Below are 24,746 nucleotides of genomic sequence, written 5' to 3' on the forward strand. Positions count from 1 at the left end.
GTTTTCTTCTCAATATTTTTAAGGTAGGGTTTGAGTTTTTTTGTATCCTTTAAAACAGGTGCTTACTGCTATAATTTCCCTTTAAGTACTGTTTTAGTGGCATTCCATAAGCTTTGGTGTGCTGCATTTTTGTTTTCATACAGCTCAATGGATTTCCTAATTGTGATTTTTCTCTTTGACCCACTGACCAAATTTATGGAGTGCATTAATTTCTACACACTTTTTAATTTTCTAGATTTTTGTAACTTATTTGTAATTTCATTCCATTGTGACTAAAGAACAGACCTTTCATTATTTCAATATTTTTGCATTTATGGAGGCCTGTTTTGTGTTCTGGCATATGATGTGTCTTGGAGCATATTTTATGCAAGCTTCAGAATTGTGCTGGTCTGTGAATGCTCTATAGATATATTTGGTGTAGTTGGTTTATAGTGCTGTTCAGGTGTTCTGTTTCCTTGTTGACTCTCTTCCTACTTTTTCTATTCATTGTTGAAAGTTGGGTCTTATTATTGCTGAAATGTCTATTTTCCTGTCAATTCTGTCAAGTTTTGCTACAGAATTCTGACAGCAAAATATAGAATTGTCAAGAATTTATGGGCTGTGTTGTAAGGTGTGATGTTTACACTTGTTAATAGATTCTTGATGGATTCTATTTTATCACTGTAAAATGAACCTCTTTCTGTAGGAAGTTTTTATTTTCATATCTTTGTTTAGCCACTTCAGCTCTCTGATGATTGCCATTTGCAATGGTATTTTCATTGTATTTTTAACTTTTGAATCCAAAGTGTGTCTACTGGGGACAGCGCATAGTTGGATCTTGTTTTTGTAATCCAGTCTGACAATATTTAATCTATTCTCATGTAATGTTCCTATTTATATGGTTGGATTTATGTATTTGGCTTTTTAATTTTTACATATGTCATACACCATTTTTTCCTTTGTTCTTTTTCTGATTTCTTTTTCAACTGGGTTTGTTGTTGTCTTAACTTTTAAGTTTTTTAGAATTTTGTTTTTTGTTTTAATTTTTTAGGTAGGCTCCACACCCAGTGTGGAGCCCAATTCAGGGCTTGAACTCACAACCCTGAAATTAAGACCTGAGCTGAGATCAACAGTCAGATGCCTAATTGACTCAATATTTTCTAGTGTATTATTTTGATTCCTTTTAGTAATCATTTTTTGTATTTTTTTACTTTCTCAGCAGTTACTCTAGGCATTTACAAGTATATACCTTGTTAGAATCTACTTTAGCTTTATAGTAATTTAATTCTAGTGAAATGTAGAAATGTTATTCCTATAAAGCTTTTTTTTTGTTAAATATGTTGCATCTTTATATGTTAAAAATGGATCAATACATTGCAACAATTTTCATAATTTTGTTTCAAAATAGTTGAAAGAACAAGTTATATGTAGTTTTTTCTTTTTTAGTTATAAAATTTAATTGTAAAGATCAAGCAGTGGTTATTGGTCAAACCAATGCACATTAATACCTGTGAAATATGCAGACACTAGTTCTTAAATAAAGGTGACAAATACCAATCAGATTCTTATAACACCGTTGGATCTAAATAAATGTCATCCTGGACATTATTCAATCCATAAGGCTAACTGAATGACAGTGCAATCATCAATAATTAAACCAAAGGCACAATTTTCCAAATCACTTTTAGTTAAGCAGAATAAATTCTAGCTTTTTAAAAGTCTAAATATACAAAAAACTCAAAGCAATCTGTTTTTCTACCTGAGATCAAAACAAGTTTCTTATATCCTATCTAAACATGATTCTTGACATTGAGGTAAATCTGAATTCACATAATATACTTTGTCAAACTTTTCCAAAAAAATTTAAGCCCTCCTTTAGAAATTCTCATGTTACACATACATTATGTACAAGATTAAGAGGCATGTAATGGGACCATGATACTACTAATAATGTGAAAGTAAAAAGTCATTCATTTATACAAAGTGTTCCTGTATGGTGCAGTATGAAATGGGATCACTGTCTTTGTACATACGCAAATCACCAAATGTTCAGAAACTGAGCCCACTTTGAGAAAAGTCATTCTATTTTTCTGGAGCAGAGGTTGCCAAGTTGTGATGTATAACAAAAATATTGTGTATAAGAGCTATGAAACCAAGTATTAGCCTAAATTGGCAGTAACTGCAACTTAAATTAAAAATTAAACCCAACTAGAGCTTTACTGTGGCTATACAACTTTTGCGTTGGGGCCTACAGGTTTCACTGAGGTAACAACTGCTTATCTTGCCTCTCTCTCCTCCTTGCACTCCCCCTGCCTCCAGCTTCTTTCTTCATGGCTGTCTTTGGCAATGCTTCTAAATCTTCAAAGCAAAAGAACCTGCTAGAGTAAATGAGGAGGATGAAAACTAACACAATACATGATGTACAAAAACCAATCTAAGATTATGAACCAAGAAAAAACAAACACTAGAAGGAAAGCTGAGGAGCAGTGTACCCTCAAGGGAAAGTAAACATAAAAAAGCAATAGGGCATCTGTACTCTTGGCCCTTCTTGCGCATTATCTCCTGATTGAGAAGAGCATGGCACCAAAACATCGAACTCTCAAAAGGTAATGACTTTGAAGGAGGAGCTAGAGAAGCGAATACATGATAAAGAAGTACAGCAGCAGCTTTAACGGTCAATGAGTTTCTTTGCTCAGGCATTGGCGACATCGGTATGGTCTTGGTTGGTGTCAGCCTTTTCTGTGAGCCAGTCTATTTATCGATTTTGAGCCTCAATCTCATTGCCCATGTCCAGGGCCAAGTCTTTTAGGTTTCCTAGGATACTGCCCACTTGAATTGGTTCTCTTCCATCTCATTTTCTCTGGCATCGTTGGTTATACATTTAATGTATCCACTGCTAGCTGCTCCAGTGGTTGGTTGAAGCTGACCATTTGTCACATGGTCTGGCTGCATAGATAAACATTGCTAGGAGAGCTGTCTCCACCATCTCCCCATGTTGCCTTGCAGGTCTTACCAGACTCAAAGTTCTTTGTCCTATTACACGGGCAGACGCAAAGGCCACAGCACTTATTGGGTTCTGTTAAAGTCTTCTGTGTCTCTCTCATGTCTTTATTTGGTCCAGGCCTTCTTCTATGTAGTTTAGTTGCTCCCCTTGTTCATCCAGCATAGTGACAGTCTTGATTCCTGCATCCTGAGAATTAAGGGCTAAGCCCAGTATTTTCCTTGTACTTTCCAGAAACTCATACGTAACTGGATGAGTGGGTGGACTCTTAGTTGAATTTCTTCTGGTGATAGATTACCCATGATGAATTAGAACTTTGGATAAGCACAGAAAGTGAAACGTAGATATTCAAGCAGCTCTGGCCACTCCTCTTGCTTTGCAATGGCTTGGACACCCCCAGGCCTGACCTGGAGCTACATCCTCCTAGTGCCTGCTTATTTATAGTTTTTTATATTAACTTTTTTTTTTTTTTTTTTTTTTTACCATTTCATCTTCTCATTTCTTCCTGTGGATTCATTATTGAAATACAGTTTTGCTTCCACCACCTGCTTTATGGTGTCACAAATATACATTTCTACGTTATAGATAACACAATTATATAGTTTTGTAGTATTGCTTTTTAAGTCAGCTGAGGGAAGAATAGGTCATTACAATGCCTCTTGTAATTTCCTACAGTTACCTTCTTCAGCACTTTTTTTCATGGATATTTGAATTACTGCGTGGTCTCACTTCCTTACAGATTGAAAAAATTCACTATTTCTTGTAAGATCGGTTTCCTAGGAATTAATTCTTAAAATCTGAGAATGTCCTCACTTTGCCTTCATTTCTGAAGGATAGTTTTGTTAGAAGATTCTTGATGGATGGTTTTTTCCTTTCCAGCACTCTGCATGTTATCATCCCACTGCCTTCTGGTCTGTTTCTGATAAATCAATCATTAATGGAGTTTTCTTGTCTTCAAGATCTCTGTTTTTCAGTATTTTTAATCTGACACGTATGTGGGTGTAGACCGAATGGTCTACTTTCTGTTAAGAATTTACTGATTTTTCTCAGATTAATGTTTTCCACCAGATTTGGGATTTTTAAGCATTAAGAAATCTTCAAACTATTTTTATGTGTATTTTCTTTCTTCTCTCTTGGGAATTCCCATTACACATATGTTGGTGATTCATATTTCTCTCAGTTATTTTTCACTCCCTTTTCTCCTGCTCTTCAGGCTATTATTATCTGCATCATTTGATTCTTCTAAAATACTTTGTTTTCTATTTATGAAATATCATCATACCTTTACCTTAGCATGGGTTTAGTTTTTTAAAAAATATACTTATGAGAGCTTCTTGGAAGGTTTCTGTGCTTCAAACATCTGGGTCCACTCAGAGGCAGTTTCTTTTTACTGTTTTGAAATCCCCTTGGTTCTGGGACACACTTTATTCTGCTTCTCCACAGATATTGGAGCTTTTTGTTTAAAATTGGATAGTTTAGATAATACAGCAGCTCTGGAGACTCATCCACTTCTCTTCCCGAGGCTTTTTAGTGACTCAGCTGGACTCTCCAAGTCCATATACCCTGCACTGTACAGCATCTGATGCTCCTCTTTGGAGAGAGCACAGCCTGAGAATGTGCAGTCACTCGGAATCCTCCCTCCAACCCCAAGGACAGTTTTAGAAGGGCATTTAGGTTCCTTTCTCCAATCTCCTCTTAAGGGTTCTAGTTTGCCTCCACTGTTACCACACTGTAATTAACAGCCACTAATTGTTGGTGGGCCTATTATTTTGGGCACTTGGGTGCAAATGGCTACACAGTTTGAGCCAATTAAATTCAGCCCTTATAGTCTCTTTGAGGCTTGTTCTAGACCTAGGTCTACTCTTAGTTGCCTTTCATTCTCTGTTAGGATTATCACTGGTTTCCCTTTTGCCTGTTGCTATCACAGAGTTACCAGTCTCTTCGTCTGTCTCTACTCCCACTCTAAATTTCCTTTGTCTATGGCAGCACCCTTAGGCTTTAACTTAGAGGATGCTATGGAAGCTGTTTACAGTCTGCTTACTGTCTCAGAGTTGGGGATGGGGAGAGTAGCCTGCTTTTCTAGGAGTGATAAATAGAGCAGTGGTCTATAAACAGAGCAGTGTGTGACAGCTCCTGGTCTTGTTTGCCTTTCCTTGCATGGAACCTCCACTCATAAGCTGGGGCAATAGCGATCAGAAAACAGTCATCTTGGTCTACCATTCCTGGGCTAGATCTTCAGTGCTTTAAGTGGGGACTGGGTAGAGGAAGGAAGGTCCAGTCCTCTTTGCTACTGTTACCTGAAATAGAGCTCTGTGACCTAGAGCTTGCGTGGAGGGGGCAGGTAAAATGAGAAATGCTAGCAGTCCGCTCATCCTAAGGAGAAACTGTGGGCTGAAATTGGAAACTAGGGGGAGAAATGGTGTGGCTCAAATACCAAAGAGACTTACTATTCTTACCAAGTTTTAGTCTTTTCTTGAATAAATGTTTCTGTAATAAAATGTTTTTATTTGCTGTATGCTTTTATGACAATTCCCAAGACTTTAAGTAAAAAATATACATGTATTTACCAGTTATGGTTGTTGTCACTTGGGAGTCTGCAGATCATGTTGCCACTCCAATTATTTTTGAGAGAGAGAGTATGAGGGAGGGAAGGGCATGGAGGGAGAGGATCTTAAGCAGATTCCTTACTGATCGCAGAGGCTGACACAGGGCTCCATCCCAGGACCCTGATATCATGACCTGAGCCGAAATCAAGAGTCAGACACCTAACCAACTAAGCCACCCAGGTGATCCTTCCTGATAATTTTTTAATGCATGTTTTAAAATATAAGCAATCAGAACCCTTTACATAGGCAGTATGCTCAAAACCTGAAAAAGCTTTCTGCTGCCGTCAGTTGATTCATCATCAACACACAGCCTACAGAATAAATAGGCAGTTCTTTAATAGTTAAATATATTCCAGAAGTAAGGAGTGTTTATAATTCATTTACAAGTGAGTCTGTTACACCAGTAAATGCTGTTTAGCCTGTTGTATAAAGTAAATAACGCTGTGTAAGAATTAGTCCTGGAATAGTTTGATGAATTCCTATTTCCAATCCAGTAGATTAAAAACACAATTGTGAATGATATAAAGACATAAGAATCATATTGTGATAAAATCAATCTCAAAAATAGAGAATCCAGACCTTGCTGGATAATTTAAGAACTCATAAGTTTTCCTCAACTTAAACATGAGTGCCACACAGAAAATATTGAAAATGTCTTTCAATGTGATGAAACTGTACAAAACTCTAGAACATGACCATTAGATGACCAATGTATCAAAACCAATGGGATTTAGAAAACACATCTAATTCTGAAGTAAGCAGAAATAAAAAGACAATTTACAAAGAATTATAACTAATTTCTAATCATCATCAGAGTCTGAATCATATTTCTTCCCTCGGATAGTTTTCTTTTCCAGCTTTGTGAAGTTTGTTCCAAATTTCTTTTGGCTCTGAAATGGTGGCTCCATTAAATTTCCACTAAAAATAAAGCAAATTTGAAAAGCATTTATTCTTTATGATAGTACAGTTGGTATGCTAACCTGCACAAAAATCTCTTTTCTTCCTAACCTATGGAGTAAAGTTTTCTTTAAAATGCTGGTGTCAAGGAAGACATATATTATTCATAATGATGGTTAAGAGTTTTAAACCCTATTTTGTATTACTAAATGTTTTTTTTTTTTTTAAAGGTTTTATTTATTTGATAGACAGAGATGACAAGTAGGCAGAGAGACAGGCAGAGAGACAGGAGGAAGCAGGCTCTCCACGGAGCAGAGAGCCCGATGCGGGGCTTGATCCCAGGACCCTGGGATCATGACCTGAGCCGAAGGCAGAGGCTTTAACCCACTGAGCCACCCAGGCGCCCCACTAAATGTTTTTTGATCAAAAAAGTTTTTCCATCTGTTTTGGAGATGCTGAACTTGGATTAGATCTTCTTCACTATAAGAATGATACAGCAAAATGATCTATTTTTTACAGCTTATTATGGCTGGTATGATACTGTATCACATCTTTTAATGTTTAAAAAAACATCAATAAAACTCGTGGAATTCATTATCATTAACCTGGAATTGGTATGAAATTTTTCAATAATGCTTGAGAAATAATTGAGACATTTTCTTCTTTCAAAGGTTATTTAGGAAGATTCCTGGCTCCGAGATTCTGGTTATGAAATATCATTTGCCACTGAGAGGAACCACAGTGCCTTGGGTAATAGTCCATTCTTGGGAGAGTCCCTCTAAGACTTACTTGCACCAGAAAGAAATTGTGGGGACATGTAAAAAGGACATAGAAGCCTGCATGAAAGGGGATCTCACTGGCCAAATATGGGGCAATTTGGGCTTCAAAACAAATAATATAAGTAACCACCTATAACCCACTGGGTAAAATAAGCTACTGCCCATTCTAATATGAATAAATGAAAAAGTAAATTATGAGGGATATGGAAAAGTTCTTCTTAAATCACTATTTGGCTTGGTACACAACCTGTTAACCAGTGCTCAGTTATCCACTACCAGAAATGAGACAAAACATTCTTTACTTCCTGGTGTGCTACGCCGAGAAGAATACAGTGTCACTTCTATCATGTACCCATGAGAAAATGCATAATCCAAACCTAAACTTGAAATGTTAGACAAATCCAAACTGAGGGGTGCTCTACAAAATAACTAGGTTGTATTCTTCAAAAATGTCCACATATTGAAAAATAAGACAAGTTGTCACAGATTAATGCAAACTAAAAACACATAGTAACTATATGAAACATTTTAGTATGCAGGATCTTATTGGGACAGTCGCAGAATTTGAATAAGATCTGTAAACTACCTAACATTTCCTGTCTTAATAATTGCACTAAGGTTACACAAGAAAAACCCCTCAATGTTAGAAAATACACAAGGAAATATTTAGGAGCAAAGGGACAATACATCTTCAACTTCCACTCAAATGGTTTTGAAAAGAAAGTGTGTATTCAGAAAAAGAATGATAAAGCAAATGTAAAATGCTTAAAATTGAGAGACACAGGCAAAAGATAGATGAGAATTCTCTGTACTACTTTTCAACTTGTTTAAAGCTTGAAATAATTTCAAAATACATTTAATAAATACTAGTATTTTGTTATTAAGAAACTAAAACCTAAAACTCCAAAGTCAATTTCTATAATGTATGCATAATTTAGGCATGTGTAGGGGAAGATTCAGAGAAAAAGGAACAGGGAAAAGAGAACTTTCTACTTACTGAAAAGCACTATGACTATAGAATGATAATTGTATAATTTTATCTGTTAATTTTCCAAGTCAAAAACAGGCACAGAAGGCAGAATGACAGGTTCTGATTTGTGGAATCAGATAAACCATTTGGCGAAGTGGACAAGGAGATTAATGGAAAATGAAAGTTGGATTTTAGACTGTTTTCAAATTGAGACTGTCTCCACAATAATTTAAGCTGATCACAGAAATGAGATTATACACTTTATCATATTCTACAAGACAGGAATAGCTAATTGAAAAATCTGATGTTCAAAAGTAAGTCATTATCAATTTGAGTAACCTGGTTTAAATCAGGGAAGAGTCAATTCCCAAGTGTCATTTGGGGTTTTCAGACTAACAGAAAACTAGATTCAATAGGATCTGTTAGGATGAAAACTTTCGCATAGTTAGGTGTACTCCAAGACTCAATTTTATCTGTAACTCTGATTTTGTTGTTAGATCATGCTAATAATGTACATTTTAAGAAATGTGTTTTCATTTGTGAAACATTTTCTACATCTAACCCAGAAGACCTTACTTAGCTCCATAAAATGAATGTTAACATAAAAAAAAAAAACTTCTCTAAAAATATCAACTGGATATAGAATTAAAATCAGTTGTTTTGCTAAAAATTACCTGTAATTGAGAATATCAGAACAACCCAGCCTCCATTCTAAAGTTTCTGTGGTGAAGTCATCTGTATTTCCTAAGTCAGTAAATCCAACAACATAATCTTGTGTTTTTCCATCTTTTACCAGTGCTAGTGTGGGAATGACTTTGATACGCAGTCTCTCACAAAGGAAAGGTGCCTTTTCCACATTCAGCTTCAGAAATTTGGTCTCAAGATGTTTTTTAGACAGTATCACCAAATGTCGGTCTAATATTTTACACCTGTAAATAAAAACATATAGAAAATCAAAAGCTAAAACAGATTTTTCATATTAAAAATATCGTTAGAGTATATCTAATTTTATAGTTTTTCTGCTTGAGTCTCATAATTTGACAGCCAGCTTGTGTCAGATGACGTCATTTTATTTCATAGGTTAACTGACGAGAGGCAGAAAAATCATCCAGTATTCCAGAAAGTCATATATGCCTTAATGATACTTATAAAAAAACAAAATACTAAATACACCCTTTCAGTCACAAGTGGTTCATGAAGTTGTCTTGTTCATGGTAAGAACAAAAAACTGTCACTTCTCTTAGGCGTGTTTCCTAGTGTCTCATACACAGAGCTTGAAGGGTGACAAATCTGACTTGATAGAACTCAGAAGAGGATTTTCAGGATTAGAAGTGTACACACAGTGCCATATTTGGAAGTCATTAAGACTGAACGGTGACACCAAGAAGGAATTCTTCTAACTGCAACTATCATTAAGAAGCACAGGGTAGGGGCGCCTGGGTGGCTCAGTTGGTTAAGCAACTGCCTTCGGCTCAGGTCATGATCCCGGAGTCCCAGGATCGAGTCCCGCATCGGGCTCCCAGCTCCATGGGGAGTCTGCTTCTCCCTCTGACCTTCTCCCCTCTCATGCTCTCTCTCTCTCTCTCAAATAAATAAAATAAAAAATCTTAAAAAAAAAAAAAGCACAGGGTAAAGGGTATAAATGTGGTTATATGGTTCTAAAGAAATGAAAAATACCAATAGTAACTTTTATTAAGGCACTTTCTATTGAAAAGAAAAATGGAAATGACATTTTCTGAAAATTAAAATGTATTTTAAACTGGTTGATACTTTAGTGTTCCTGAAACAGACTACTGTAATAATCCTTTTTGAGTAGTTCTTTTTTTTTTTAAAAGATTTTATTTATTTATTTGACCGAGAGAAATCACAAGTAGGCAGAGAGGCAGGCAGAGAGAGAGAGAGGAGGAAGCAGGCTCCCTGCTGAGCAGAGAGCCCGATGCGGGACTCGATCCCAGGACCCTGAGATCATGACTGAGCCAAAGGCAGCGGCTTAACCCACTGAGCCACCCAGGCGCCCTTTTTGAGTAGTTCTTAATCATAGTGTTCATTAAAGTCAGCTTTTAAAATATATGATCTAAAATTCTCTGCAAGTGGAGCTGGCAAACACACAGGTGATTCTCATGTCCCATAAAGTTAGATAACTACTGCTTTAGATGATGAAGACATCAAATGTTTCAAAATTACTAGTAGGCTTTCTGCATACTTCCTGGTGTAAAGTTATTCCTGAATTAGGACTGGGTCCACCAAGTTCCTGGTAACCTTGATGCCTCATCACTCTACCTTTGAATGCATCTTTTCATATATCACCCATGTAGTATAGCAATGAGAGTGTAGTGAAAAATAGTTGGAGAGAACAAGTTAATAAATGGTTCCTGAATGAAGCTCAAAACAAATGATAAATGAACCATTATATGTGAAGTATTTTCTCGAAGACTCGTAGGTAAGTCAACTCCATGGTTTTACTAGAGTTATATGGAACCTATTTTAGGTAAATCTATAACTGTACCATTTGTTAATTCACTTAAAAAAAAAATCCAGAAGCAGCAGGCTTAAATCCTGGGTTCAAATCCTCTTCTGTCATTTAGTAGACAAGTGACATTAGGTGAGTCACTTAATCTCTCCCAAGTCTTGGTCTCCATGCATGAAGCTTTGGAATTATACCTACATAACTACCTCAAAGGGTCACATCAATGTTCCAGGATTTTATACATGAAGTTTCCAGTCTACTATGTACCCAGAACTCTGATAGATCTAAAATTTTCTAATGATTTTTTTTTCTATTTTTTAAGCAATCTCTATATCCAACATCAGGCTAAACTCAAGACCCTGAGATCAAGTCAGATGTTTTACTGGCTGAGCCTGCCAGGTATCTCTTGATTTTTCATTTTTGCTTGAAAGTAAGTACTCCTGGTATTGCACTGTTTATAGAACCATCAGATATATTTACTGAGCACCTACTATGTGTCAGCCATTGCTGCTCTAGGGGTAAAAACTTGGGAGAATGGTGAACCACAATATAGGCAAACTCTGTTTTCACAAAACAATCTAGTGGGCAAAAACATCTAATAAACATCAAATGATATCAACCATAGAGACTAAAATGATATTAATATACTACCTCATCATGTATGTCAGAGGTGGGCAACTTGAGAAATGTGTGCCAACTGGAGAGGACTGAGTACCACAGTGACAGAGGGCTTCTCTGATACCCTTTCTTTCTTTTCTTTTTTTTTTAAATTTTACTTATTTATTTTTATTTATTTTACTTTTTTATTTCAGAGAGAGATCACAAGTAGGCAGAGAGGCAGATGGGGGTGGGGGTGGGAAGCAGGCTCTGATGCAGGACCCTGAGACCATGACGTGAGCTGAAGGCAGAGGCTTACCCACTGAGCCACCCAGGTGCCCCAATACCCTTTCTTTCCTAATCCCTTCCCATACTTTCCCTTATAGGAGTTTTTACCAACTCAACATTTTCTTTCATTTTTATTACCTTAATCAGTGCGTCCCAGGCAATCAATCCCTGAAAGATGTTAATTAATAACGAAGTTATTGGGTGGTGAGTTTAAGACAAGGGCCGAGCAGACTATGGAAATGCGGGAAGAGGGCAAGGCTGAGACAGCAATGAATGACGGAGACTCTATACTGGAGTGTGTGTCTGTCTGAGGGAGGTGGCTGCTATTCAGCATTAGCAAACTGCCTTTCTACTGAATTCTAGGTCTGTTATTAAGTTATTTGATTTCTTAAAACATCTGAAATCTGGACTTCTAAAAAAAATTGTATCTCTTAATTTTTAAAAGTTGGCAACTAATCACATTTGGGGGTTAAAAGAAAGACTTAAGATATGACCTTTTCTAGGGTTATTTTCATTTTACAAGGACTCTGCCTCTGTAGAGAGGCTTGCAGAGCTGGGTTGTCCAGAAGAAATCACTTTCCTCTCCTTCCAGCCAAGCCTGGCACGCCCAATGATGCTTCTAGTGAAAGGTTTGCTCAAATCACGGTCTCCCCACGAGTTGCTGGCTGAGAAGGAGTGAGTGAATTCAAAGCTGGTGTTGGCCCCACTCCCAACACTGCGCTTATACCATACCAGTACCAGAAAAGGGAGAAATAATTCTTGTATTGACAAAAACAAATTTTTACGTGTACATCTCTTACATGTTTTTAAAGTTACCTCGTGAAAATACAATTCAGAAAATAGCCAGTTCTACGAAAATAATCTTGATTTAGAATAATGTTCATTTAAACATTTTTATGTACAATGGGTTTTTAAGTTAATCTTCAATATAACAATTGTTTAACTTTAACAGAGACATTTACATAAGTACAAAGAAACAATTTAGAAATAGTTCCAATTTTTTAATTTCCTTATTATGTTAGTGTACCTCTACTCAAAGATCTCTTCATTTTTAAACAAGTCACTGATGTAAACAAAGTTACCTGAATGTGGTATCTCTGTAGAAATGGCAAACCACTTTTTTACTCTCCTTGACTTCTTGAAAAAAGTCTCTCTCACTAGGGATTTCTCTGTATTCCCCATGTCCTTTTGAAAGCCACTCCTAATTTGGAGAAAAGGGAAATATTATAAACTTAAAATATCTTTCAGTACCACCTTACATTTATTTTGTGTCTAAATTGCTATAATATTCTGTAACGAAGCTGATTTTATCGTGTAGAGAAATCAATTCCTCTTAGTGATTTCCTATGTCTCTAGTTTTAGTGCAGACATAAACCTGTGGGCAGGGACTATCTTTCAGCACAGTTTGTGTTTAAGACAATCATCTTTCTTGGTACCTTCACACACATTTTCTCAGAACTTCAAAAATAAAAATTTAGACTTCAGAGACTTAAAATGTAAATATCCATTTAATTTCTCTATACCCAAACTACTAAAATCAGAAGCATTAAGTCCAAGTTAATGCCAAGCTCTGAAAAACAATGCTCATGAGATAAAGCTACTTGGTCTTTGTAGGGAGGGCAAGGGGAGGGGTGGTTCCTGCAGCTCTCTGCAGCTCAAGTCCAGTTTGCTCAGAGGCAGGACCCACTTCTATACTGGCCACCAAGGGGGAGTATTCTAGGAAGAAAAAAATCACATGATGTCCAGAAACAATACAGATCCCACATAATGTCCAGAAATAATACAGATCCCATCTGTCATCTTATCCAACTTCTCAACCCAGTGTATCAACCCTCATCAATCATGCCTGACAGACTTTTCAGTTTCTCAAGCTTCCTGCTACAGGAAAGGTTCATCATCTCCACTGGAAGCTTGCTTCCTTTTTCAGGCAGCTGGTTTTAGTAAAAAGGAACACTGGGCTTACAGACAAAAGGCATGGGCTTGAATAATTGTTCTACCACTTATTAGGCTAAGAATTCTAATAACCTTTCTGAGTCTCCATTTCTTCATTAAAAAGTGGAAATCATGAAGCAACCATCTCACTGAGTTGTAAAAAAAGTAAGACTATCAACATGATAGTGTCTGGCACAGGTGCTTAAAAAGCAATTGCATGTATACTCTCTAACTGTTTGAAAGATTTTCTCACACTGAACTGCAAAAGATCTGTAAATTTGGTCTGTGGATCTATGGACCACTTAGGTCTATGGACCTAAGGTTAGATAGAAAAGTTCTAATGTCTTTCACACATCAGTCCTTCCAATATCCTATCTTCTCTACCTCTCTCCCTTCATTTTCTTTTGGCTGTTTCTCATATGAAATGATCTCTACATATCTTACTTTCTAATTATCCTCCTCTGAACAGAGACTAATTCCTCCTTATCCTTTTAAAAAGGGGCAGAAGTCTGAATGCGGCCCTCCAGAAGTAGCCTACTGAGAAAGGGGCAAGAGTGCCATCTCCTTTCTTCCTCTGGACTTAAGCTAACACAGACTGTTAATAGTTTTGGTATCCATTTCACATTGTCTTATGCTGAGCTGACACTCACAGGAAGCCCTGGTGTCTCTCCCTATGTGACATTTCTCTGGTCAAACATCTGTGAACAACTTAAACTCTCAAGTACAACTCCTTAATGGCAGGTTAACATTTCATGTCTTTTCTTTTTTTTTTTTTTTAATATTTATTTATTTGACCGGCAGACATCACAAGGAGGCAGAGAGGCAGGCAGAGAGAGATGGGGGAAGCAGGCCCCACGCCGAGCAGAGAGCCCAATGCGGGGCTCAATCCCAGGACCTGAGATCATGACCCGAGCCGAAGGCAGAGGCTTAACCCACTGAGCCACCCATGCACCACTTCATGCCTTTTCTTGACTCACCAATAGCATTGCCCTTAAAAGAGTGTTTGTTTTTTAAAAAGCTCTTTAATTCTCATATGTTTAACCAACAGGTGGAAGACCTGAGCCTTTCCAAGTTCCTAAGAGGGAGGCAATCTTACTCTGAACCTCCAACACATGGCATCTCTCCCAAGACACTCAGCATACCCCGTGCTCTTAGTACAGTTTCTTTCAGAGTTGGTGCTCTGCAGGGCATCTGCTGAATGTAATCAAGGAGGATGGGAAGAGATCACAGTGCAGGCTAAGCCTACCCAAGGCCTGGCAGCTGGGCAGCACCTAGCTCTTGCTTAGTGGCTATCACCCAAGACTTTGGATGGGCTCTTCTTATTTCTCACCTGTCCTACTGCTTACTACTTAAGTCCTATGTCGCTAGCTGCTGTAACAAGAAGAGAGTACTCAGGTGACTGAGGCATATTGATTCAAATAGGTCTATTAAGTGCTTATGTCACTGCATATACTCATTTCCTGATACCTATACAGATCAGTAAATCAAAATTACTACGCAATCTATAGTACTCTCTCAAAAAGAGTATATATCATTAAAGCTTCTTGTCTAGTTCCTTAAAAAGCATTTTAATAAAAAGATCTATTACAATGCAGTAAAAACTGTAAAATAAGACCCTCTCCATTATTCTATGATAAATTAATTTTAAATTGATTTGCATAGTAATTTTTAAAAAGTCCCTAAAGGCTATAGGACTTAGGTTTTTAATGATAAATATTCAGACTATTGTTTTTAACTGCCGACAGTTTCATTTAAGCCATCATGTATGTTGCTTACTGCAAATCAGGTAGATTTAGTCTTTCTACAAAAAGATCCTGGTTATGACTTTTTTTAGTTGAACTATTAGCAATTAGTAGTGTTACTTAACTGTGATTGTGAAATAGGAGTTTGTAGCAGAATCTCCTCTTATATTACCTTAGATAATTATTAGCATTATAATAAAAAAAGTTTCCTGGCTTCAAAACCACACTACACTCACACACCCTATTTTAGAAAACTCAAGCTATAAAAATAGAAACTCAGTCACATTACAAAACATTCTTTCCTTTTTGTAGTAATTCTTATAAACACTGAGAGTATAAACATTATCAAAGAGATGCTACAGCAGCACAAACAAAACTCCCTATTTCTTTGGAAAAGTTAAAAGCGCATGTTTTATTCACAGCCAACTGAGAGGAACCAGAATTGGTAATAATCTATTTCAATCTGACAAAAAGCAATGAAAACATTTTTAATCAAAATTAAATTTACAAAATTTAAGCCAACTGGTTTTGATTAGAGTGTATGAGGCTGTTCCATACTCTAGAAGACCAATAAGGATAGAGCTGTGGCCACCCTTCTTTGTGACCCAGCATGCATTCCTTTGAATAAATAAGCCATGTAATTCTTACAATGGAAATGCCTGAAATAATTTCTTCTGTGTAGATTGCTTTACAGCTCTCACCTCACTTGCACTGATCAGAGCTAAATTATAACTGGCTTTAAAATTACTTAAAAGGGAAACCACTGACTCCCGGTGCTCTTCATAGGCTCCTCCTCAAGCAAAAAATCTGAGCTCAAAAAATGATCTTGGGGGGGCACCTGGGTGGCTCAGTGGGTTAAAGCCTCTGCCTTCGGCCCAGGTCATGATCCCAGGGTCCTGGGATCGAGCCCCACATCTGGCTCTCTGATCAGCAGGGAGTCTGCTTCCCTTCCTCTCTCTCTGCCTGCCTCTCTGCCTACTTGTGACCTCTGTCTGTCAAATAAATAAAGAAAATCTTTAAAAAAAAAAAAAAAAAAAAAAAAAGATCTTGGGCACAGTGTTTCTTTTACTTGCCTATGGATTAACATACTGAGCATGCTAATTTTTAATGTCTTTAAAACTAATTTTTTTCCCAGCAAATTTTTAACAGTTATAATGCTCTGTAGTAAAAAACAAAAACAACGCTAAAAATAAGGACTGAAATACAACTACTTCAGCACACATATATGTAAGTTGTTAGGAGCATACTGTTAAAGTAATTTCAGAAAGCAGGGCAGAGAGGTTACTTGTTTCTGCTGTTGAGCTTTCCTTAGTGCCTCAAGTCTCTTTTCTTTGAGGCGTTCCAATTCATCTTCATCCATCTGATCCAGTTTCTGAATTTCAGAATCCAAATGTTCTTCTACCAGTTTCGTAGTCTGAAGCAACTGATTTTCCAGGACTTTTGAAAACATGTCAACAGATGCATTAGCTTCCATTCTTCTAAATGGTATAGCTCAGCCTTGGTGCTAGGGAGAATGTTTGTAAAGTTGGGGGGGAGAAAAAAAACAAGTAAAGTTTTCTCTCCTTTACAAAAATTCTAACAAATATATAATTTGTACTACACAAAATGTTCTGGTGACAATAAAGAATTTCATGTTACCTATGAGAATTTTTATTTAAATGTTTTATTTTTTTTTTTAAGATTTTTTTATTTATTTGACGGAGACAGCGAGAGAAGGAACACAAGCAGGGGGAGGGGGAGAGGGAGAACGAGGCTTCCCACTGAGCAGGGAGCCCTATGTGGGGCCTAATCCCAGGCCCTGGGATCATGACTGGAGCCGAAGCCAAACCCCAAAGACTGAGCCACCCAGGCACCCCTAAATGTTTTATTCTTTTTTAGAGAGGGACAGAAAGGGAAGGGGAGGAGCAGGAGAGGGAGAATTTTAAGCAGGCTCCACACTCATCGAGAAGCCTGAGGCGCGGCTAGACTGCAACACTCTGAGATCATGACCTGAGTTGAAATCAAGAAACCGACTAAGCCACCTGGAAACTGACTAAGCCACTCAGATGCCTCTTACTGAAATGTTTTAAAATTGAATTTTCTACAGGTTATAGTCACACCACTCAAAAGATTACTTAAAGCATAGTTTAGGTGCTTCCGACTTAGTTTGTGTTTCATTACAATAAAGCAAAGACAAGTCTTTTTTTTTTTATGACAAGTATTTAAGACCGGAAAGAAATGGGTAGTTGGAGTTCTACCTAATGCCATATATTAACAGTGCTAATTTTCTTAAACCAGAAGAAAAATAAAGCAAAAATTACTGAATAGTGAAGTTAACTGTAGAGAGATTTTACACATACATCTACAAAACAAACTTTTCTTCAATACAGAACAGAGTTCAGCCAAAAACCCATTTTTCAAGGTTTCTACCTAAATGATTAACTCCCGAGAACAGTGCCTGATATTCCCCAAATTTTAATTTCCACTGCTGTTCTCTATGACCTAACAAAATCTATGATGTTACAAAGATTGATATTGGTATGGATCTACTGACAGTGTTCTTTGATGTAAACAGTATCACTCCAAATGTTAAAAATACTGATTTTCCCATCACTCCTTTATGTAACATAGAGTAGTTTAAAAACAGAATCTAATTCAGATAGGAAAGGAAGCTCTATCTCAATAACACATGTCATAAAATGTAGATTTTCTATTAACAACAATCAGATGGAAATTTTATGTGTACCTCTGGGTTATTACTACAGAAATATAATTTATAATTTGCTTATGAAAGCAGGAAGATGTTGCATTTCAATTAACTATGACACAGTTGCAAATACCACTGAAGAACCTTAAAAAAAAAAAAAATCTTAATAAACTGTGAACTCACTGACCCACAGTGAGTGGATCTCTGACACGCAGCCTGACTCACACAAACCCTCTACAACTACCGAACTGAAAAGAAGTCGTCTTCTTGCAAACTTCACTTTTGTTTTGTTTTGTTTCTTTCACAGGAAAAGCAGTTGAAGGCAATGATTTCATCTTTGTATCCCCAGAGGTAGCAGTGAATGGAACACAGCAAGTGCTCAAAAAATATTTGTTAATATGGGGAGGCCCGAGTGGCTCAGGTCATGATCTCAGAGTCCCGGGATCCAGTCCCACATCTCCAGCTCCTTGCTTAGCGGGGAGCTTGCTTCTCCCTCTGCGCCCACTCCTGCACGCGCGCGCGCGCGCGCACACACACACACACACACACCACTCTCTCTCTTAAATAAAAACCTTTAAAAAATGTTGTGAAGGAACATGTGCCTACTTTCTGTTCACATTATCCTTAAGATGAAAATGCTATACATTTTCAATGAATTATATTTCAAATATAGTAAAATAATTTCACGCTTCCTATCTCCAAAGAAAAATGTCAGTGAGGCTGTTTCCCTTAGGGTTGGAGCCGGATGAGGCAGAAAACTGGTTATGAAGACACTGACTTACATGTCAGAACCTGTTCTTACCAGAAATGGAGCGGATGCTGATCCCTGGAGTTTTATGAGATGAACTCAGAATTTAATTCTGGGATAACCGGGAACAGAAGCGAATACCAAGAGCTGTTCTGGGGACAGGTGATGGTCACCGCCTTCACAAAGGGGAAAGGAGATGGTGTAGCGATCCCGGTAACTTTTCATTCTTCAAACCACAAACCCGATCCTTCCTTTTTACAGTTCATCGGCAACAGTGGGAAGGGGCTTGTCCTTAAATTACCTAACCGCTTCCTTGACTCCCTTACATGCACCCTCCAAAACACCTTAACTGCACCCGAGACACCTTCCGAAAAGCATCCTGGCCATTCCCTGAGCCCACGGGGACAGACCAAGTCAGAGTACAGGCAGCCAGCCGATCTTCAACACCTCCCAAGGCGCATGCGCCGAAGCCGCCTCCGCCTCACTGACACCGACGTCTGGGCCGCGCCCCTCCCCCGCCCTGGCCGGATGTTGAGTGAAGTGTCCATCAGCACTGGGAGGCGGCGGCCGGTTTTTTCACACCATCCTCTGCCTCACCTGAGCTCTCGGTGACACCTGAGAATGAGGAACTGCTCCAGAAAGGCAGTCCACTCTGGCTTGACCCTCGCAGCTGCTGCCGGTGGCTGCGAACCGGCCGTCACTTCCGCCTCCGCTTTGGCTACAGCCCTCACGCGATAGAAGCTGCGACGCCCGAGAAGTGGGGCGGGGGAGGAGGGCGTGCGTACGGTGAGCGCTTCTGCGCGTGCGTAGCTCCCATCCTCCGCCCCAAGATTTCCGATTCTTAGCCTAGCTCTGGGTAAACCGTCCACGGGGGAGGGAGCAAAGTATTCTGGAGGCTGTAGTTTATCAGTGCTCGGTCTGGCCGTGTTGGACTTCGCTAGGCTGGGAGCCTCAGTACTCACAATGTCACATCAGAAGAGAGAGAGCTACAATCTTGCTCCGGAATGACACTCCCAACTTCGCTTCAGTCGTATTGAATGAACACTTTTTTTTTTTTTTTAAGTTGAGGTATAACTTCCACAGCATGATTAGTTTTTACATACTTAACACCCGTAGTATCACCGTCCAGATCCGAATATTAAACATGTTTACCACCCTAGTAAGTCGGTTCCTTGTACTTCCATAACACAAATTCTTAGATCTTGCTCTCACTTTGAATGTAAAGGTTAATTTCTATTTCGGGGAATTAATGGGTGTGTCCTTGTTCATGGTAATTATTTTTTAGTGACTGAACAGACTTTATAATTAAAGGACGTTACTGAGAGTCCCAATTTGTCCTAGATTTATTACCTGGAGCGCCAATACTGGTTCATTGTGTTTCGTTACTGAACTGCGTGCGGCTGAGAATACAAAGATACAGAGATGGAAGGAAAGCCCAAGGCTTACTTCTGAGGGGAGCTCCAGAACTCCAAGTTTGTGTTCCCCTCAAAGATGGAGCTGACATAGGGAATTTTCAGCTTCATTGTTTGTCTCAGGGTTCTAGAACCAGGACACCGGCTGTTATTCGTGCGCGGCAGACGCTTGCGGAAAGGGGGCGCTCAGGCTCCCGCCTGGCTGGCGGGTCAACTGGAGACGCTCTACCCAAAGCGCAGCTCTCGATGAGCCGCGCCCTGCGTCCCCACGCCGAGGCGGCGAGGCGATGCGCTTGCGCACTGAGAGCTCACACCATATGTGCCCTGTCCCAGTGCGCGGGTCTGTGGAGAGCCGGGTGCGAGAGGCGGCAGTGCGAGGGGAGCCAAGCCGAAAAGAGACCAAAGTCGGCTGGGGGACAGTGGGTCTGTGAGAGACCGAATAGAGGGGCTGGGGCTACGAGCGCCGCTGACACACGATGGGGAAGAAGCAGAAAAACAAGAGCGAAGACAGGTAGCCAGTGACCGGGTCCACACGGCGGCGTCCGGCGCAGCTCAGTGGTTCGCGCGGGTTCCTCCGGCGCGGGGTGGCCCGGGGGCGAGGCTCGCGCCAGGCACCACGGGGCTCCGGGCCTGGGTCCAGAATGGGCGGCACGGGGCCAAGACCCCAGTTCCGGGGGGGCGCAGAGGGCCTCGGCGGTGAGCGGGTTCTTCCAGTGGAGGCTCCGTCCCTCCGCTACCTCTCGCCCGGCCTGGAAAGAGGGGTGTCCTGCCTGAGGAGCGGGGCAGTGGTTTGGGGGTTCCCTGCCCCATGGGGAGGGACTCGGGTGGCTTCGCTGGGCCGGGGACGCCTGGCCAGCGTGGCTCCGGCCAGCGTGAAAGTTGTTTTTGCGGCACTTGTGTTGGCAAGGTTCAGGAAGAGTTCTTTTTGTGCCTTTGTACCTGTGAGTACGTAAAGAGAGGGGAGTTCGAATATGAGTGTACCTACAGCTAGGTTTCTTAACTCTGAGCCGCTCAGGTGAGTTGGAGTAACAGGAAGGTGTTTACTAGGTAACACCCTTTTAACCTCATTTAATTTGGTTACAGTTTCCAATTATTTAAGGTCTGGTTGTCCATACTCCGTGCTTTTCGCTTTCCTTCTTCCGGCCCGTCTTCTGGCGATTTCTTTGCTTTTTAGCACCTCCCCCTAAGAAAGGAGGAGGAGGAGACAAAACCAACCAACCAGGGTCTCTCCTTTCTAACCTCTTAAAAGGCTTTTGGGGGGAGGGAGTGTAAAGGTGTATGTAGAGTTACGTATCCCGAAATTTTTGCACCATTTCTTTGTGTCCCATTCGATTGAGACCTTTTACTCTTCTCATTCAAAGTTTACTCCCTGAGAGTGAACATCTGTTCACGAAACTTGGTTCAAATACTAGGAGACTAAGGTAAATTAAAAGTTAGATAAAGGTAAATGTAAAATAAAGGTAAATTAAAAAACAAGACAGCAACAACAAAAGCCCCCAAACTAACAACCTCTGATCATTTTGACTCAAAATGGGTATCAGGTTTTAATGTTAAAATAAGATTACTAATTATAATTCCTGGATTTTTTGCTCACCTGACACTCATCAGTGATGAGCGGAATTAAAAGACACCAGGGTGAGCCTTGTATTTCAGAGGCGGATCTAGTGGAAGAAGTTAATTGATTTGCAGACTAGAACTTGTTAATCAGACCAGGTAAATGAGAGAAAATAAGCAGACTTCTGGGTGATTTAGTGGGACAAAAATTTCTCTGCTTTTGACAGGATGTTTTGACGCATAGGATACATTTTTATTTAAACAGTGTACAGAAAGAGGAGTATAATAAAACTTCGTATATAGCCGTTTCAACCATGGCTATCACATGACCATTCCTGTTCCATCCACCTGCTGAGATACTTTAAAGCCACATCAGTTTTCATGTGTTAATCATTCAGGTGTATATGAAAGATAAACACTTGAGGAGAAAAGCAACTGCAGTTATCATCAAGCCTAAGGAATATTAAGGGTATCTTAAATATTATTGAGTATCCACTCATTTTTCTCATTTCATTGTCTTATTTAAAAAAATTTTTTTTTCTTGGTTTGGTTCAGGATTGCAGAAGTCATGTTCTTTAGTTTAAAAAGAAATACATCTATATGCTATTCTTTTCCTTACATCTTTTGCTTTGTAAGCTCTTTCATAATGGAATAAAGCTATTCAGAGGGGAGATATTTATTCTTTATTTATAGAAGAGAGTGTTTCTTACTGATTCATGAAGATTTTGGTGAGTGATGAAAAGTGCAAACACTGGAGCCTGTTAAGTGATTGGTTTGGTAGTATAGAAAGAATGCTACTACTGTTTTTTTGTTTTGTTTTTGTTTTTGTTTTTGTTTTTTTACCTCATCAGACTAATTTGTGCTCTTATATTTTGGCTTGTTTTGAAGCGAACATGGTATCAATGTAATCGAAATATTTATTTTCTCATATGCCAATGTCAAGTTTTGTTTATTTTCAAATGCTTCATGGACTCCTTTGCTTGAATGCCTTTCAGTAATGTCTAAGAAATTCCAGGGTTTTGCAGAGGTCCACCTTTGACTTGAACGGCTTGGCCTTCTTTCTTTGGCATTCCTCGTAAAATATTTTGGAGGGAAGGAGAACAGGGAGGATATTTTGGGGGTGAGGAGGGTAGCAGGGAAGTTCCACTACTTGGGAATTAGTTTGCTTTGACCTTCTTTATATTTAAATACAGTTTTCTTCAAGCATATTTTGTATATTTTAAAAAGAAAAATATACACTAGGAAGAAAGTCTAGAAAGAGCTGTATTTTAGGACTAATATTCTTGTTTGTGTAAAATGAGATACTTGTCTGGTTTTATTCTCTTGTATAAAGATCTCCACTTTTAAAGATTGTGCATTCATCCCACCACCCCTTGCCTTGCAAGCTATGTTAAGCTGAACATGTTTTCTGGCCAGGTAGAACGGGGTGAGAAATGAGCAGCTGCTAATTAGTTATCAAGATATAGGGAATTGAGTCGCTTTTCAGGTTGGAAAGAGCAAAAAATACTTGATCGTTTTAATCCTTACTTCCTTTTTTTAATCCTTATTTTAACTTCTCAGCCACACAATGTTCATTTAAAATTGGGTTTTATTTCATCTGAGTATCTAATTTTATTTGGATAATATATGCTTTGTTCTATCAGTGACTTTTGTTTAAAACCTGTTATCAAATTTTGTTCCAGCTTGTGTAATTCTGGGAATGAGATTTCATAAGATATTCAGTAAGTTTTTCTGCCTTTTTTCGGTTGATTGGAGAAATTCTTGATGAGGGCTAGGATTCAATATCTGTAGATCATACAAAATATAAGACCAGTATTTCCATGATTCTCACAGTCATCAGTTTACATGATGGGACCTTATGGGATTTTGTGTGTTCTAGTGATGTCCTTCCGTTTCTGTTGACACAATACGATTGATGTTCTCTTACTGATGAGTGTAAAGAAAAAAAAGATCTAGGTTATTTCATTTTTCACAGCCTCCAGTTCTTTTTTCTGGTCCCTTTTTTGTTTGATCCCTTAAGTGTGGTAGTTCTATTTTTTAGATTATAAGGAAGTTGGTGTGTCACCTTAATAGGATTAATACTCCTCCACCCCCACCAAAAGCAAAAAAAAAGGATACAGAGGGAAGAAAGAGAATTATTTCATCTATCTCTCACCATCAGCTATCATGGAGGTGGGGATGTCATTCAGGAACTAGAAGGTCTTTCAGGATTCCGTAGAGTTCTAGGGTATGTACAGCATCAGGTAAATTTTTGCTGTGGTTCTTTATACCAGCAGTGAACCAGTATAGTGACTCCACTATTCCTTGTTTTATCTCAAGATACTGTTCCTTTCATTACTGGCAAATCCCCTGGTCTTGAGAGTTCTAGCTCTCTCTCAGACAGTTGCCTAACCGTTAGATGGTTGCCCTAATGTCAGACATTCATCCTAGTCAGTCAGATATGATTAGGGTACCGGAGTCCCTCCCGATGATAGAAAACATGGTGATCTACTTGAGGAACCTGCCCAGAAGGAGCTCTGAGTATAGCAGGTAGTCCAGAGCTTTCCAGAGAGGGAGTTGGTCAAGTGGCAAATGGTCTAGCTCAACAAAGGAATTTATTTCTAATTTGTATGTACTTGAATTAATTAAAAAAAAAAAAGACCTATCTACATATATTAGATCAAAAAAGAAAAAAGATATATAATCCAAGAGTTCTGTTCTTTAGCTTGTTCCTGTACTAATACTTTAGGAAGTTAATACATGGGCGGAAGAGAAGTCCTAGGTTGCCATAAATGAATAAGAAAGCAGATGATAAATTTTTGTTGTTAGCTTATAATAACTTTAACCTTCTATAGTGGTGATCTCTGGGGAGCTGATGCAGTTATTTTTGATGTTGCTTGCCCACTAATTGCGCTTTATTCATCTAAGTTTCTTCAGTTCTTTAATTTGATCCATTAGGTGAGCAAAGCATTGTTTAACTGAAGCACCAAGTGTCAGCTGTTTGGTTAGAACAGCAGTTCTCAAACTTTGGTCCTCCTACCTCTTTACCTTTTTGTGTGTTATATGGATACTTACGATGTTACAAATTGAAAGTTCTTAAAATAATTAT

At 38.7% G+C, this 24,746-nt stretch overlaps 2 protein-coding genes and 1 pseudogene across 7 annotated transcripts in view; 1 reads left to right on the top strand and 2 right to left on the bottom strand.

The window, feature by feature from the left end:
* Positions 1 to 1,645: 1,645 nt before the first annotated feature.
* On the bottom strand, positions 1,646 to 3,282 carry LOC309872623 (synaptosomal-associated protein 23 pseudogene; annotated as a pseudogene). Its single transcript has one exon. The product of its transcript is annotated as a synaptosomal-associated protein 23 pseudogene (transcript).
* Positions 3,283 to 5,770: 2,488 nt separating this feature from the next.
* On the bottom strand, positions 5,771 to 19,457 carry TXNDC9 (thioredoxin domain containing 9). Of its 4 annotated transcripts, XM_082747013.1 has the most exons (6): positions 19,290 to 19,457; positions 18,747 to 18,868; positions 16,544 to 16,762; positions 12,667 to 12,785; positions 8,907 to 9,161; positions 5,771 to 6,504 (listed from the first exon to the last, which is right to left on the bottom strand). In XM_082747013.1, exons 3-6 carry the CDS (start codon positions 16,730 to 16,732, stop codon positions 6,387 to 6,389), a joined length of 681 nt encoding a protein of 226 aa, XP_082603139.1. In that variant the 5' UTR covers positions 16,733 to 16,762; positions 18,747 to 18,868; positions 19,290 to 19,457; the 3' UTR covers positions 5,771 to 6,386. The 4 variants fall into 4 exon arrangements, 3 of the variants coding, with proteins under 3 accessions (XP_082603139.1, XP_082603138.1, XP_082603140.1); XR_014316015.1 differs by lacking the exon at positions 18,747 to 18,868 and having other exon boundaries at positions 5,771 to 6,688; positions 6,893 to 9,161; positions 19,290 to 19,448; XM_082747012.1 differs by lacking the exon at positions 18,747 to 18,868 and having other exon boundaries at positions 19,290 to 19,456.
* Positions 19,458 to 20,291: 834 nt separating this feature from the next.
* The window catches only part of EIF5B (eukaryotic translation initiation factor 5B), an 81,629-nt gene continuing 77,174 nt past the window's right edge, over positions 20,292 to 24,746 (top strand). Inside the window, exon 1 of one of the 2 annotated variants that reach the window (XM_082747005.1) lies at positions 20,292 to 20,615. In XM_082747005.1, coding sequence (XP_082603131.1) covers positions 20,581 to 20,615 — 35 coding nt within the window. In that variant the 5' untranslated portion in view covers positions 20,292 to 20,580. The remainder of the gene's footprint in view (positions 20,616 to 24,746) is intronic. The other variant, XM_082747006.1, reaches the window with a different exon arrangement.

Source organism: Mustela nivalis, assembly GCF_964662115.1.
Source record: "Mustela nivalis genome assembly, chromosome: 8".
Taxonomy (NCBI): Eukaryota; Metazoa; Chordata; class Mammalia; order Carnivora; family Mustelidae; genus Mustela; species Mustela nivalis.

Coding starts and splice junctions, on each gene's coding strand:
- TXNDC9 (XM_082747013.1), bottom strand. CDS start 16,732: ATGGAAGCTAATGCATCTGTTGACATGTTTTCAAAAGTCCTGGAAAAT. Junction 12,786..16,543: donor AAGCTCAACAGCAGAAACAA/GTAACCTCTCTG, acceptor TCTCCAAATTAG/GAGTGGCTTTCAAAAGGACA. Junction 6,505..8,906: donor TCTGATATTCTCAATTACAG/GTAATTTTTAGC, acceptor CTTTATTTTTAG/TGGAAATTTAATGGAGCCAC.